Genomic DNA, 17,376 nt, shown 5'->3' with positions numbered 1-17,376 from the left:
TCTGATACATCCTTCCTCCCCTCCCCCAGCGCCGGGAAGACCAAAGGGTAGGGAATTGCCCGGTAAGATAACCAAGACTGAAGGGGGCTCCTTACCGCGGGCGAACGTGGTAGAAGCAGCCCATTTGCCTCTCTGGCAACAGCCTCTTTTCCCACCACCAGCTGAGGGAGGTAGCCGTAACCCGGCCCACAAAGGCACGTGAGAGGGGTGTGGCTAAACGGACTCGGGAGAGATGCGGCGGTAAATGTGCTCGAGAGACCCATATGAGAGGCGGGCTCCGTCTCTGGCAGTGTTTGAGGCCCATGCTTTGCACCCCCCCTGCCCATATCATTGTCCAAGTTAGATTGTAAGCTCTTCCAAGCAGGGACCGTCTATAGATGTCAAAATGTTACAGCGCGGGGTACAGCCTTTCAGCGCTATATAAGTGATAACCAGTAGTAGTACACTTCTCCCTCCGTATTCACTGTGATAGGGGGATTAACAGAACCGCAAATATAGAAAATCTTTTTCATATGTTATTCGCTCAAATGCTGAAACCGCAAATACGGAGGGAGAACTGTAGTACTAGACATGAACCAGTCTCATCATGCATGTACATGCTTATTCCAAATATCTGTATAGAGCAAATGGGTAGAAAGATGATTAAGCATGTCCGCTTGGCATGGCAGGGTCATGTGTAGGAGATGATCGCGGTCTCTTATTCCTGGTTCATAGTCAAATGCGCGCAAGACAACAGCGCGTGGACAATCGGGCGCAAGACAAGTGAGCGCAAAGACACCTGAGCGCCAAGACAACTGAGCGCAAGACATTTGAGCGCAAGACAATTTCAGTAACAAGCACGAGCAGGACAACTGAGCGCAAGACATCTGAGCGAGAGACATGTGAGCGCCGGCAAGTGAGCGCAAGACATTTGAGCGCAAGACAATTTCAGTAACAAGCACGAGCGGGACAACTGAGCGCAAGACATCTGAGCGAGAGACATGTGAGCGCTGGCAAGTGAGCGCAAGACATCTGACCGCCGGCAAGTGAGCGCAAGACATCTGAGCGCAAGACATCTGAGACATGTCTCTTGCGCTATTATCTTTGCACGCTATTATCTTTGCGCTGATTTATCTTGGCATTTTTGTCGGAGCGCTGTTGTCTTGCGCGCATTTGACCTGTCACCTTCCAATGACAGACAGACAGCGTCCAGGGAGAGAGACAGACAAATAAAAAAAAAACCAAAAAAACAGACATACAGACATCTACTCTAGCACCCGTTATTGTAACGGGCTTAAACACTAGTACCTAAATATTTTAATCCATCTTCCTTCCACACAAATGAAAATGAATCAAACAAACCCTTAGCACAATGTACATTAAGTGGAAGAATTTCTGATTTGCTCCAATTTATCTTATATCCTGAAAATTTTCCAAATTTCTCTATCAACTCCAGCAAGCATGGAATGGTAGTTTCCGTATTTCTCAAATAAAGCAGTATATCATCTGTGTTCCCTTTGCTTCTTGAATGGCTAATAACAAGGGTTCTAATACAATATCAAAAAGCAAAGGAAATAATGGACAACCTTGTCTAACCCCCCTCTGCAAGTTAAACCTCTCTGATAAATTATTATTAATAAACAGTCTTGCAGCAGGAGAGCTATACAACGTCTGAATCATTTGTATAAATCCTGAACCTATGCAAACCATTCTAATGCTTGATACATAAAAATCCATTCAACTCGATCAAAGGCTTTCTCTGCATCCAAAGACACAGAAAAAGCTGGATCATTCATGGCTTTGGTTAAATTTAACATATGAAAAGCCAATCTGGTATTATTTGAAGAATGTCTCTTAGCAATAAATCCCGTTTGGTGCATATCAATAATATAAGGGAGAGCCTTAGCTAAGCGTAAAGCCAATGTCTTAGCTAAAAGTTTTCCATCTACATTAATTAACGAGATAGGCCTGTAGTTTGAAACCAAAGTGGGATCTTTATTTGGCTTTGGCAAAACTATTGTTAATGATTCTGCCATAGTACCCATGATGCAACCTTTAGCTAGTTGAGACTAACTGAACTTTGCCTCCTATCCCATGACTCTTTAATTTTCTCAGGAGCCTCTCAGGAGCCTGTCAAAAGCTTTCTGAAAATCTAGATACACTATTTCAACCGGCTCACCTTTATCCACATGTGTATTTACACCTTCAAAGAAGTCAAGCAAATTGATGAGGCAAGATCCCCCTCGGCTGAATCTGTCTCATCCTATAAAATATAACTCTAAGCGAGCATGCGCACTTAGAGTTTTGTGTTTCCTGGCTCCGTGAGGTGTGCCTCCGTGCTGAATTCAATTTTCGAACACGGCGGCAGACCAGAACACGGAGCAACTCCCCCCTTGCCGTCACTCACCGCCAGAGTGCCGCCTCACTGCTGCCGCTGATTCGGAGGGGGGGGCACAGGCGCACCTGCCAGCATCTTCTCACCCTCCTCACCCGCCCGCCGCGGCTCCTCTCTCGAACCGCACCAGGTCGGGATAGAGAGAGGAGCTGTGGCGTCGGCTTTGAATGAAAACACACATAGACGGGTGGGCGGCCCGCAGACAGGAGGCTGCCGAAGCCGGAAACAAAGCTAACCAGGGGGGGACGGCAAGCGACGGCGAGGAGGGAATGGGAGCAGGCCGCAGAAGCTGTCGGTGCCTGCAGGCCGCGGCGGCTTTAGGCAGATGTCGGTGGAGGGCAGACAATAAATAAAGGAGGTAAGGGTTGCTGCTGGTCATGGGAAGAAGTGCTGATGGACAGGGGGGGCAGAAAAAGGAAGGGAGGCCTACTGCTGGACAGGAGGAACAGAAAAGAGGTACTGCTGGACAGGGGAAAAGGTGCTGATGGACGGGAAGGGGTGGCAAAAAAAGGAAGGGAGGCCTACTGCTGGACAGGGGGAACAGAAAAGAGGTACTGCTGGACAGGGGAAAAGGTGCTGATGGATGGGGGGGGGAAAGGAAGGGAGGCCTACTGCTGGACAGGGGGAGCAAAAGAGGTACTGCTGGACAGGGGGAAAGGTGCTCATGGACAGGGGGGGCAAAAAAAGGAAGGGAGGCCTACTGCTGGACAGGGGGAGCAGAAAAGAGGTGCTGCTAGACAGGGGGGGCAGAAAAAGGAAGAGAGGCCTACTGCTGGACAGGGGGAGCAGGAAAGAGGTGCTGCTGGACAGGGGGGGGGAGTTAAAACAAAGGGAGAAGGGCTTCTGCTGGATTAGGGGACCAGTGAAGGGGTGGTGGTGGACACAGGGGAAGAAAAAGGAAGGGAGAATGGACAGGGGGAGCAGGCAAGGGGTGGTGGTGGACAGCCGAGGAAAAAGAAAGACAGAAAGAAAGAAATACAGAAACAGGCTAAGGAGAGAGAGAGAGAAAGAAAGAAATACAGACACACACACACACACACACACACATATTCTAGCACCCGTTAATGTAACGGGCTTAAAGACTAGTTAAATCATATTTATCTATGTGTTCCACAATTTTATTTTTTATAACTGTTTCCACCATTTTGCTCAGAACTGAAGAAGTCAGGCTTACCGGTCTGTAATTTCCTGGATCTCCCCTGGAACGCTTTTTGGCGTAACATTGGCCACCCCCCCTCCAATCTTCAGGTACTACCGATGATTTTAGCGACAGGTTACAGATCACTAACAGCAGGTCAGCAATTTCATGTTTGAGTTCCTTGAATACCCTGGGATGTATACCATCCGGTCCAGGTGATTTGTTCACATAGATTTCTTTCAGTTCCTCCACATAATCACCCTTGAATACCATTTCTAGTTCTAGTTGATCTCTTATTTCTTCTTCCGTAAAGACTGAAGTAAAGAATTAATTCGGTCTCTCTGCTATGGCCTTATCCTCCCTTATAGAAGCCTAGTGGGCTTTAAGGTCATTTAACAGCACAGGCAAAGACAAGCCTGGATCTGTAACATATAATAGAATGTCATCGGCAAAAAGAGCCATTTTATGGTCTGTAGTCACCAGCCTAATACCCCGTATATTAGGGTGATCACTAATACATATTGCCAAAGGTTCAATGTAAATAGCAAAAAGCAGGAGCAAAAGGAGACACCCCTACCTAGTTCCTTGCTCAATTGGGGAAAAAAATCTATATAAGAGACTTGCTTTTGGCAAGATATAAAATGCTTGCACCCAAGAACAGGAAATGTCTTTCAAATTCATCTGTTTCATAACTGCCCACAGGAAAACCCAGTTCACCCTATCGAAAGCCTGTATGGCATCGATAACCAGCAATGCTGTTTTATTCTGGGTTTGCTGGAAATCCCAGAGTAGATTCAATATCTATTGGATATTCTCTCCCACTTGTCTTTGCTGTATAAATCCAGATTGATCAACATGGATAAGTCCCGGCAACACCCTGATCAATCTTAATGCTAACTCTTTAGCTATTATTTTGGCATCCACATTTAAAAGTGATATGGATCTATAGGTAAACACCAAAAAGTCCAACAGGACAGAGAGCCCATGGGTATAAAACAGTACACTCCACTGAAGAACACTGATGTAAAACCAATTTGTTTATTCCATAAAAGGACACAAGTTGGTTTTACATCAGTGTTCTTCAGTGGAGTGCTCATTGTCCATTCCCACTTCCTTTTGTACTGTAATGGGTCTATAGGTACCAATGGGTCTATAGGACCATAGGGTCCTTACTGGGTTTCAGAAGCACTGTAACCCCTGCATTTCCCATTAAAGTTTACTCTTACTAGTAAATTTTCCAATGCATCTCCAAATTGTTTATAAAATTTACCGGTATACCTATCCAACCCCAGAGGCTTTCCATTTTTTAAGGTATTAATAGCTCCCTCCACCTACCCCAGATAGGGGCTTGGTAATTTATCTCTGTCCCCGTCGGAAACTAGGGATATGCAATTTATACAGAAAGTTCTCAATATCAAAGTGGGTCTCACTAGAATCCCTTTAGTAAGGTTGCTTATAGTAATGCAAAAGAGAGTTCTGTATATCTGTATCTATGTATTGCATCACCCCCTTCGAATCCCATCCTGAATGTGGTGTCTCACACTTACCTGCAATCAAAGGCTTTGGATGGCTTTTCTGTTCCTTCCAAAAGCAGATCTCCTGATTCTGTTACCTCCACTGACCATTTTTTTGAAATGTTCAGCACTGCCTGTACTCAGGAAATCTTCCCAATTCTTTATTCATTTTAAAAAACTTACAATAAGTGTAACATCATTTAAAACTCCAATACAACACTTAGTATTCTATTAAATTCCATATCAGAATTTATCCCCCCCAATTAATTACATTCTTTAAATTAAATAAAACCTATCATAAACCTCATTCTAATATACCTTATTTAATATTCTAACCATAGAACTCCCTCCCCCTTCCCCCATCTTGGATGTGCATTTTTAAGGGGGAAATATAATTTGTACTCGGGAAATCAAGAAAAGGTGTTCCTCTCTATGAAAAATACTGACTACTGTGGTGCACTCTCCAAGGGGTCTTCCCCCTCACTCAAAAGGATCCTAAAAAGGATCTAAGGAGTCTGTAACCTGTAAGTGGGGAGTGGACCCCCCAGGGGGCTGTGCAGACATTTGGTCTGCACAGCCCCCATCCATATTCACTTTGAGCAGGGATAAATTCCACACTACTTTGCCAGCACTTCCTGACAGTACTCCTTCCAAATGACTCAGCACTGTCACCCTCCTCCTAACCTTGAGTCCTCATTCCCAACTCCAGCTGAGTGACTTGGTTCAATTTAACTCTGCCTTTGTTTGGTTGTTTCTTGCTCCCAGGTCCAAGCACTCAAGAACTCTTTTCCAAAATGCAAAGATGAGGGGCAATGCTCCAGTAGAAGAGGCTCCAAAGGATGTTCCTACAGAAGGTTGAGGGAGAGGGATGCAATCCCATCAGGCTGCATTGCATGGCATGGCATAGCTGAATTGGACATAGCTATGATTCTAATTTTTCAAATATATGGAGCCCAAGATTCATCAACTAATTGCCCCTTAAAAAGCAGCTACCAATTTCTCTCTTCAAAACCTACTAGACCAGATCTGGATGCCACAGAAGCTCACCTACTAGTTGCTGGAGACGGAGAAATATTGGCTGGTTATTATAAACTGCACAGGACCCTTTATAGGGTGAAGGCATTGCACCAGTAATTCTCAGGCTCCATTTGCTGGCAGGAGAGCATATACCCACATATCTACACTGATCTGGAGAGACAATATGAGGACAAAACACATCAAGCTTATTAACTTATACAGCAACTAAACATTAAACATAAGATGAAAAAATATTATTCATAGTATTCACTGAACAATGCTGGACTTGTTCAGTGGCAGTGCCACATGGAGGAACCAAGATTTGGCTTTCAGCTCAGTTTTACCACTTCCCAGATCAGGTGGGACTGGTAATAAGGTAGAAACCATGATCATAGCCCCTGATAACAGGGAGCATCATACCTTGGGTTGCATGAGTGGTGCAGCTATACAGGGTGCAAATATGAAGGAGCACAAAAATCACTCCACACCCACTGTCTCCTCTCACTGGCAATGCAGGCAGAGTAGGTGGCACCAGTGGGCAAGTTACACAAGGAGAAAGTATAGTTCAGTAGAGTCCTGGTTAGGCAGATGAGATTCAGTTATCACAAAAATGTAATATCCTGTGGCTAGATCTAGGATCCATGATTTCAGGTTTTGAAAGAGCCCTCAGGTGTGGTCCCTAACTAAGGACTGTCACTGCTATGACTGGACTAAATTAAATTGGGAAAAAATATAAACAGGGTAAGAATTAGAGAGTTGCGCGGGGACAGAAATCCCACCCGTCCCCACCCGTCCCCGCCAAAATCCCACCCATCCCCACCCGTCCCCGTGAGGAATCCCTCCGTCCCCACCCGTCCCCGTGAGGAATCCCTCCGTCCCCACCCGTCCCCGCGAGGAATCCCCTCCGTCCCCACCCGTCCCCCGCGAGGAATCCCCTCCGTCCCCACCCGTCCCCGCGAGGAATCCCCTCCGTCACCATCCTTCCCTATAAACTTCAGAAATAGTTATTTTATTTAATTATGCTACTGAATTAAAGGCTCTGGTAGAGACCCATTTACAAATAAGCAAAGAGACTATTAATTTGGAAATATTAATTGGGAAGAATACATACTTTGTAAATGGGTTTCTACCAGAACCTCTAATGTAAATATAAAATATAAATACTCAGCTGATGAGAACCCACAAACTGTCAGCTGAGGACTTCCTTTGCAGTTGGCCTGGGGTCCCTTTTGCCAAGCTTGGCAGGCAGCAGTAGCGTCCCTGAGTCACAGATGCTGGCACCTCAGTGGCTCATGGATGCTGCCAGCGACTGCTGCGCTTGGTGGAGGGGAGTTCTGACCATCTCTAGAGGAGGTCCTCTGCTGGCGGTGCTTGGGGATCCCCACCAGTCACAGCAAGGGCCAACAAGTACTTCAACACTGTAGAAATAAAACCAGAAATGCATTTCCTTTTCTTTTGAACACAAAATAAAGATATCTGCCATATACATTTCCCAAGGCAGATGACTCTATGCAATGTCACCTCGGTAACAAAATACAAAAATAGACAAATACACCCCCTCCCTTTTTACTAAACCACAATAGTAGGTTTTAGCACAGGGAGTTACGCTGAATGCCTCGCGCTGCTCTCAATGCTCATAGGCTCCCTGCGCTAAAAAACAATATTGCGGTTTAGTAAAAGGGAGCCATAGTGCAAAATATAGACAGCAGATATAAATTCTCAAAACAGACACATTTTGATCACTAAATTGAAAATAAAATCATTTTTCCTACCTTTGCTGTTTGGTGATTTCATGAGTCTCTGGTTGCACTTTCTTCTTCTGACTGTGCATCCAATCTTTCTTCCTTTCTTTCAGCCTCCTGTATGTTTCCTCTCCTCCAGACCTCATTCTCTCCCCCAACTTTTTCTTTCTGTCTCCCTGTTCCCCCTTCTTTCTGTCTCTCTGTCTGCCCCCTTTCTTTCTTTCTCCGTGCCCTCCCCCAAGCCACTCGGTTTGCTGCCACAGCCATCGGAGAATAGCCCCTAAGCCACCGCCGTCCCAAGCTTTCCCTGCAGAAGCGTCGCGCTGACCAGCATTCCGCTCCCTGACGTCAATTCTGACGTAGGAGAGGAAGTTCCGGGCCAACAAGGCATTTCTCCTCATTCCATCCAGCCTGAGCCCCATCTCTCCTTGATCCAGCATTTCCCTTCTGTGTCTGTCAGAATTACCATTCCACCTATTTTCCAGCATCACCCTTCTTTGTGTCCATCTCACCTATATCCGTATCTCACCACTTTTTCAGAATCTTCATTTGTCTCTGTCCTTGTCTTTACCCCATATTCACCATTTGCCCTTTCAATGTCTTTATCTCCCCCCCCCCCACACACACACTTTTTCAGCATTACTTCTATGTCTCTATTTCACCTCCTCTTCATGTCCCCTCTGTATCTCTATCCTTATTCAGAAGGTCCTGCTTACCCTTTCTCTTCTTTGTGTCACTATCTCCATTTTCAGCTTTCCCCCCTTTTCCTTTGTTAATGCACCCTGTAGCCAGAATCTTTCCACCCTCTCTCCACTCCGGCCCAGCCCAGTATGAAATATTTCCTTTTGTTTCTCTCCCCTCTCTCTTCTCCTCCCTCACCCACGAGTCCTGCATCTGGCCCTCTCCCTTCTACCTGCACCTGGCAACACCCCCCTGCTCCGCGGCTCTCTTCAGCAACTCGTCAGCAGCGGTGATCAAGACAAGCTGCCGACATCGAGGCCTTCCCTCTACGAGTCCCACCTTTGTGGAAAAAGGAAGTTGAAACAAGCGGGACTCGCAGAGGGTAGGCCCCGACGTCAGAAGCTGCTGCTGAGTTGCCGAAGAGAGCCGCAGGTAGAAGGGAGAGGGAGATAGGAAGGCTGTAGAAGCTCCGGAGCATGACACCGAACCCGGCCAGGATGATTTCTTTTTCAGGCTGCTGCTGCCGCTGCCATCCCCCACCCGAAATGACAAAAAACAGCCTAATGCCCGCGTCGGGAAATAGCCATGCTGAGCAGTGAGCTCAGCACGTACACAGATGAAAGCCTTGCTTGCTGATTGGTCCGGCGGCACGGTGGGGCGGGGCCACCGGACCAATCAGCAAGCAAGGCTTTCATCTGTGTACGTGCTGAGCTCACTGCTCAACATGGCTATTTCCCGACGCGACGCCGGCCAGACTTGTAAGCTGCATGCTTGCATCGCCAGAATTTAGGTAGGTTGTTTTCATCCCCGTGGGAGTCCCGTGGGCAAGGGGGCGTCCCCGTGGGAGTCCCGTGGGTCAGGGGGGCATCCCCGTGGGAGTCCCGTGGGCCAGGGGGCGTCCCCGTGGGAGTCCCGTGGGCCAGGGGGGGAACCCGCGGGATCCCCGCGGGACCCGCGGGATCCCCGCGATCCCCGTTCCCGTGCAGACCTCTAGTAAGAATCCCAAGACATCTGAGAATAGGGCTCATGATGCAGAAATAAGAATAAACTTCCACATAAAAAAACAAAAAAACAAGAGTTATCAAACATACAGAAGGAAAAAATTATCTTACATCCCCCTTTCTTTGTCCATCTTACCTTGAAAGTAGGACTCATAGTCTTTGGCCACTTGACTGGGTCCTTGATGATGAGGCTGACAAGTTGAAAGATGCTGTTTGTGTAGAATGGAGGTGTTCCCACAAAGAGCTCATAAAGGATACAGCCCATGGACCAGAGGTCTGCCGTGTGATCATATGGTTTCTCCTCCACCAACTCAGGAGACATGTAGAGTGGTGTGCCCTTGATGGAGGTCAACACTAACGTGTTGATACTCATAGCACGTGCAAACCTGCCTCATAGAGATAGAACAGAAGCATGGTCAGAAAAAAAATATAGGACATGAGAAGTTTCAAATTTATTAAAATTTTGATAAACGCTAATCATAAATGCTAAGCATTTTACAATAAAAAAGGGGGAAACATTGCACAGATTGGTACCGGCTGGATGATACTTGCCAAACATAAAAACAAAATGAGAGTGGGAGGGAACTACAATTTAAAAAAAAAAGAAGACAGAGGGTAAAAAACAGGAGGGAGGCTTGGGAGATCAGATTATTAAACAAACCAGGTGGCCACTAAACCTATTCAGCATTCATATGCATCTTGGAAGAGGAAGCATTTTAGATTTCTCTTAAATTTATCTAAGTTTTGTTCAGCCCTAATATGAGGTGGTAAGGAGTTCCATACTGTGGGGGCTGTAATTGCAAACGAAGAGGCCCGATGCGTACTAATGATTTTCAAGGATGGTATATGAAGGAGATGTTGAGAGGAGGATCTTAGGGCTCTAGAAGGATCATGTGGGATAAGGAGCTTGTGAATGAAGGCAGGTTCTTTAGTATTTTGGGATTTGAAGGAGATAATAGCTATTTTATACAGTGGTACCTCGGTTTACGAGTGTTTTGCAAGACGAGCAAAACATTTGCAAAATCGGTGCCTCGGAAACCGAGCATGGCTCGATTTACGAGCACCCCCCCCCCTGCGATCCGGCACCCCCCCTGTCTCTTTTCTATGTTTATTGATTGTTTGTAGTATTTTGAGTATTCCTTTGATGATGTGGGATTGGTTCGCCATTTATGTTCAAAAGAGCACAATTGGCGCTTGAGAAGAAGTAGAGAAGAGTTGAACCAAGGATTCTTTTGCTTTTTCAAAGAAATGTTATGGGTTGAAATAGGAGCTATTTTATCAAGGAGAGAACAACAGGCATCATCCCAGATCTTTAATTGTTTGGCAGAACCTTCAGAGTCAAAAATATCACTATCAAGTTGGAATGAAAGTGGTGTAAGTTTTTCTTTTAGATTGTGATAGTCTCTTGAAAAGACAATTAAAGGAGGTACTAAGTTAGGAGGAGTTGAGAGGAGGCAAGAGGTAGAAATAAAATAATGGTCAGACCAAAGTACTTGAAGTAGTAGTGGACTTGAGAAGTTGGATTTATGAGACGTATAGTAACATAGTAGATGACGGCAGATAAAGACCCGAATGGTCCATCCAGTCTGCCCAACCTGATTCAATTTAAATTTTTTCTTCTTAGCTATTTCTGGGCAAGAATCCAAAGCTCTACCCAGTACTGTGCTTAGGTTCCAACTGCCGAAATCTCAGTTAAAACCTACTCCATCCCATCTAAACACTCCCAGCCATTGAAGCCCTCCCCAGCCCATCTCCCCCAGCCATATACAGACACAGACTGTGCAAGTCTGCCCTTTTGTATGACCCTTTGAATGGGTAGAGTCAGAGATCAGTGGAAAAAAAGTTAAGGTCATTTAGATGATTGAGAAAGCCCTGACTAATGTTAGAATTGAAATCTTCAAAGTGAATATTGAAGTCTCCCAGTATTATAGGAAGTTGGGATTGAGTTGCAAAATCAAATATTAAAGATTGAACTTGGGCAATGCTATTTTGGTTAATAGGTGGTGGAATGTATAGTAGTAGTAGGTCAATTACTGGATTGACATTAATTTTAAAGTGAATAGCTTCAATGGTCATTGTTGCAGGTGGAGTATCAATACTCACGGAGAGGGAGGATTTATAGAAAATGGCAAGTCCACCTCCCCCTTTCCCCGACATGATGATCACGAAGATTAAGTATGCCTCATCACTGTTACTTTGCCAAGTTTCTACTATGCAGATGATGTCAAGGGAATTTATTAATTAGATCTTTAAGAATATGATGTTTATTGCGTATGGATCTCAAATTAATTAGGTCTATGTTTAATTGTTTTTGTGGTGCGTGATTGCGAGCTGGTTGAATGGGAGGAAGAAAGTCTTTAATCTGGACATCAGTCAATTGAGGAGAATGGGTTATGGCAAAACAATTGAGTTGAGTTGGCCTGTGGCCCCAGTGAACTGGGATTTGCGAAGGTAGTGAGGCCATTATAAAATAGGAGAAGAATGGTGTGAATAAGATGGAGAGGCAAAGAAGCAGGGAATGAATGAAAGGAAGCCAGGGGGGTAAAGTACAGAGAAGATTTGTGAGTGAGTCACGATAAATTATCCAAAATTGGTTGAAAAACTATGTGGGGAGATCGCAGTGAGTAGCTCAGGGTTGGCTGAAAAACAAGAATGAAAAATAGCGCCCTACGTTGCACATTAAGGAGTATTACCTGCTCCCTAAGCGCGCTCCGCAAGTGGTAGAAATGTAAATTTCATGTACCAGTTGATTGGGCAGATCCAAACAAGCCGCCGCTCTGCAGCGGCGAATTAGGCAGGCAAGAGGCAGAAACAGCTGATTGGGCGGGCTCAAACAGGCTGCTGCTTTGCGGTGGCAAATTAGGCAGGCGAGAGGCAGAAAAAGGCAGCAGTAAAATACAAAATTTTATGCAGGTCCAGTGAACTTTAGTGTATTTGAATCGTTTATGTAGACATAAAGGTCAACAAATATGTTTTAGGAGATGCTTCTTTTTTGGACTAATTTATTATTTGTGACCATCTTTGGAAAAACATGAGAGTTGCATATTTGTGACTAGCTATATTCATCAGGTAATTGAAAAATGAACTAGCAGAAAACTGGCAAAATATACTTTAAAAACTACCATTCTGCATCTTTTTTCTACCATTTGTTTTTATCCCAACTTAAAAGATTTAGGGCTCCTTTTACTAAGGTGCGCTAGCGTTTTTAGCGCACGCTACCATGCGCTAAACAAACAATACTAACGCAAGCTCTATGGAGACATTAGCGTTTAGCGCTTGCGGCATTGTAGCGTGCGCTAAAACCACTAGCACACCTTAGTAAAAGGAGCCCTTAGTTTAAACTCTCAGAAAACCTGGGAGGCTAATCTTGAAGAATCCTTTACAGTACCACAATTAGATTTTAAGCTTGCCAGTACAGACAGAAAAAATACTTAAGAGTATATGATTACTATTCAATGTATTGTAAATGGCTTTGGGTGAATCTCTTTATGAAAAGGTGGTTAATAAATCCAAATAAATAAGTGGTCTATCTTCTGACTTAAGGGTCCTAGCTCTTCCTGGTCAGTATCAATTGCTCAGTCTTATAGTTTCTACATCATAGATCTCACTGGACTCCTGCTAAGAATTAATAGCTTATGATGGTCTTGCAATTTAAAAAAACCTGGAACACTTATGGCCCCTTTTATCAAGCTGCACTTGAGGATTTTAGCAAGGGCCAGTGTGATAAATGCTCCAATGCTCATAGAATTCCTATGTGTTGGAGCACTTATCTCGCCGGACCATGTTAAAAACCTCTAGGACAGCTTGAAAAAAAAAGGGGGGGGGAAGGGGGTCAAACACAATCTAAAGCTTTTTACAAAACTGCAATAGCGTCGGGAGCAGCGTGGGCCATTCAGCACAACTCCCTGCACTAGAAACTGCTATCGCAGTTTCATAAACGAGGGGGTTAGATTGTAATAATGTTCATTCATTTTGGTTAGATATTTGGTGAAAAATTCTTACTATTTTTAATCTCAATGAGCCTTTATTTTTAAACATTCTCAGCCATCAAAATAGTGCTGAATATCAAGCCCAAAGACTCTATTAAGCAGGGTGGATAAAATCTGACTATATTTAAATGCGATGTTTACTGATAAACTTAATTTAAGATAGACTAAAGCTCAGAGATATTATAATGGAATAGGAGCTATAACCACTAATAGGAGAGGAGGAAGGAAATTTGCTGGGGTTACTTTCCAGCTAAGACTGTTGGAAAAACCTGCTGGCTCTGCTGATGGTTCTCTCTTCTCTTCTTTTTTTTTTTTTTTAATAGATCTTTATTCGTTTTCAAAAATTACAACAAGTGTACAATAATCCATCAGAAATATATTAATTAATCACTTGACAATCTTATTTGTAATCTTCCAAATACATAAATATAAAAGAATCCCACCCTCCCTCCCATATACTAATAATTAACAATTATCAATTATTATCATTCATACTCTTCGAGAGAACAAAGAAGCAGAGAGAAAAGCTAGTTGAAGCTTTTGAATAACTTTATTCACAGTAAAATACTGTAATAATAAAACCAAATCCAAACCATCAAAAGTACAGTAGGTACCATATCAATTATTAAAATGCCCTGAAGGTAGCTAAAGATTTGAAGTTCCAAGTTGAAGGAGTTGTTGGATTACTATATGAAGAATGTTATTGACTGGATGGTTGCACAAGGGTTAAATAAAGATTAGGTACTTACCTTTTTTGTAAATCCACACACTATTCCTGGACAAGCGGGTTATGAACCTATTCTCACCAGGCAAACTTATAGGGAGACATAAATATTCAGAATCTTTATCACCGCCTCCCAGAGAATCAGTTTAGTAGAAAAGCAGACAGCAACATCCGTAAGGAAAAGAACAAAAGAAGGGCAACGGAGAAACTCCCCAGCACATTAGCCAAGTCTGCTCAGAATATGAACATTAAATGATCATGTGGATTACCCTGTTGTTTTAGCCCTTGATTCCTCTGTTGATGCTTGCCTGCCTCCTGTGGAACACTGCTGTTGCCCCGCCCACTGTGATGTCACAGTGCGGCGCAAGGTTTAAAATCGGGAGGGCAGCTTCAGAGAGTATGTGTGTGATTTGGCTTGGAAATTTGGCTATCGCTGCTGCTTTTATTGCACTTTATTCCTGTAGTCTACCCTGCTGTTTTTAGCCCTTGGTTCCTCTGCCGACGCTTGCCTGTCTCCTATGGAACACTGCTGTTGCTCCGCCACTGCTTGTTGTGAAGAAGGGTAGAAATCACCACCGATGAGTAGCCTTTGCTGATTAAGGCCTTGCACTCAAAAGCCAGGCTGTAAGACCAAAGCGGTCTGGATCCTGGAGCGCAATTAGACCCTGCATAACTAGACAAGGGTGACAAAGAAACTTGAGTCCCAGACCTCATTAGAGATGAACGAGGTCGGTGTACCATGGGCATCTAAGCCAATTTGCTACAAAGAGAATCACCCGACACGTGTGAGACGTAATCCGCCTCAACAGGCGGCTGGCCAATCAGGGGCCAAGGAGGGAAGACATACAGAAGACCCTCCTGCGACCAGTGCTGCACCCAAGCCTTCGCTTCCCCTTTTGCACCAGCGGATGAAGAAGCGATCAACTTTCCTTTTGATTACAGACACCATGAGATCAAACGCCGGGAGACCCCACCAGTCTAATGCTCCCTGGGACAGGGACCATTCCCCAGGATACAAAGTCTGCCGGCTGAGGTAGTCCACCCGGACATTGTCCATGCCAGCTATGTGAGCCATGGAGATTGCCAGAAGATGGTGCATTACCTAGTGAAACAGCAGTTAGCCTCCACACTCAGGGAAGCATTTTTGGTGCCTCCGCCAATTGATGTAAGCTACCGCTGTGGCATTGTCAGAGAAGACCCGCACTGCTCGCCCCTGAAGATATCACAGAAAGTGAAGTAGAGACAGGTGAATCGCCCGCAGCTCCAAATGATTGATGGATCATCTCCACTTCGACTGAGACCACTGACCCTGCACCAGACTGTGGTGACAAACCGCTCCCCAGTCAAAAAGGCTGGCATCTGTCTTCAGGATCACCCAGTCAGAGATCCGCAGGGGAAGGCCTCAGGCCAGCATCTGGGACACAATCACCTGGCCATGCTGTCCCAAGCCTCCACTGTCCAGGAATCGCATCTATCGTCAATACCATGGACCCTAGGACCTGAAGATACTACCATGGTTTGGGAGTCAGAGCAGTCAGCAACTCCCTGTTGACACCCTGAAGCAAACACCTAGGTACTCCAGGTCCAGCTTTGGCTCGATATGATTCTTTTGGAAGTTAATCACCCAGTCTAGCCGCAGTAGAAGCTGAACAACCTGCTGAACTGCCTGATGCACCTCAGCTGCCGACAGAGCTCTGATGAGCCAATCATCAAGATACAGGTGGACAAGGACACCCAAGAAGTGCAGATGAGCAGCTTGGTGAATGTTCTGGGTGCAGTTACCAACTGATAGTGCCTCTGACGGACATGGAATTGCATGAATCACGTACGTTAGATAGATTGTGAGCCCACCGGGACAGATAGGGAAAATGTTTGAGTACCTGATTGTAAAACCGCTTAGAAAACCTTGATAGGCGGTATATAAAATCCTAATAAACTTAAACTTAAACTTATGTTCTGGAAAGATTGGGATGTGGAGATATGCCTCTGTCAGAGCCAGAAATGCCAGAAACTCCTTCGGAGCCACCGATGTGATCACCAAGTGCACCGTTTCCATTTGGAATCGTGGGACTTTCAGGGCAGCATTGACTGCCTTCAGGTCCAGAATAGGCCTCCAGTCTGCAGAGCCTTTCTCTGGAATGATGAAGTATATTGAATCTGCCGGAGGCCAAGTCTTCCTCCAGAAAGGGTTCAATAGCTGCAAGGTCCAGCAACTTTTTAACTGTGGCTACCACTTTGTCTACCTTTTCTGGACAGCCTGCAGGAGAGTCCAAGAAAATCTTTGTGAGAGGATGGTGGAACTCTAATTTGTAGCCATCCCAAAGAACTTCCAAGGCCCAACAGTCCAAGGTGAAAGCCCAACATTCCGCCAGGAAGGCCGAGAGCCACCCTTTCATCCATGGAGTAGCAGCCAAAGGCCTGGCGTCAGAATTGTTTCTTGGAGGCTCCCAGATTCTTTTTTTTTTTTTTAACTTTATTTTTATTGAATTTAACATACTTTACAAGTATAACTACTTGATTTAGAAATACAGAATCATGTTCCAAAAGAAAAACATCATTAAACATTACAGTCTTTAAAATAAATATATATGAAACTTAACTCTTCCTTAGACCTCAATTAGAAGGAGGAAAAGAAAACAAAGATATTATAGGAGTAATATTACAATGATACAACAAAAAAATAAAAGTAAAGACTTAAACGCTAAAACCCAGCGTTTCCTTTAAGCTACATTCCCTCCACTAGATAAACCTTTGAGATCTAAAAAGGAACGTAGATGATCTGGTGTAAAATACACATATTTCAGGCCCTTAAACTTAATGACACATTTACATGGATAAGCTAGCAAAAAAGTAGCACCTAGCTTCCTTGTCTCTTCTCTCATGCCCAAAAACATTTTCCGTCTTTCCTGGGTTATTCTAGTTACATCATGATATAACCATAAACGTTGACCACAAAAAAGTGATCCAGACTTTTTAAAGAATAGCCTCATAACTGCATTAAGATCTTGTTCAAAGATGAAGTTAACAATTAAAGTTCCTCTTTCTTTAACTTCCATAGATGATTCCTCTAATATTGCCGTAAGATTTTGCAGATCTTTATCAGTAACCAAATTCTCACCCTTAGGTATATCTAAATTTCTTTTTGAAGTAGGTAAGAAGTATACTTTGTTTAAAGGCGGAATCTGATCTTGCGGAT

The 17,376-nt window shown here is 44.4% G+C and overlaps 1 protein-coding gene across 6 annotated transcripts in view; it reads right to left on the bottom strand.

Moving 5' to 3' along the window:
* Positions 1 to 17,376, bottom strand: part of STK36 (serine/threonine kinase 36) — a 393,543-nt gene that overhangs the window by 337,051 nt on the left and 39,116 nt on the right. For all 6 annotated transcript variants that reach the window (XM_033944781.1, XM_033944780.1, XM_033944785.1 and 3 more), the window contains exon 6: positions 9,604 to 9,853. In XM_033944781.1, the coding sequence (XP_033800672.1) occupies positions 9,604 to 9,853 (250 nt within the window). The remainder of the gene's footprint in view (positions 1 to 9,603; positions 9,854 to 17,376) is intronic.

The sequence above is a fragment of the Geotrypetes seraphini genome, chromosome 5 (assembly GCF_902459505.1).
Source record: "Geotrypetes seraphini chromosome 5, aGeoSer1.1, whole genome shotgun sequence".
Classification (NCBI taxonomy): Eukaryota; Metazoa; Chordata; class Amphibia; order Gymnophiona; family Dermophiidae; genus Geotrypetes; species Geotrypetes seraphini.
This window is presented reverse-complemented; position numbering and strand designations above follow the sequence as displayed.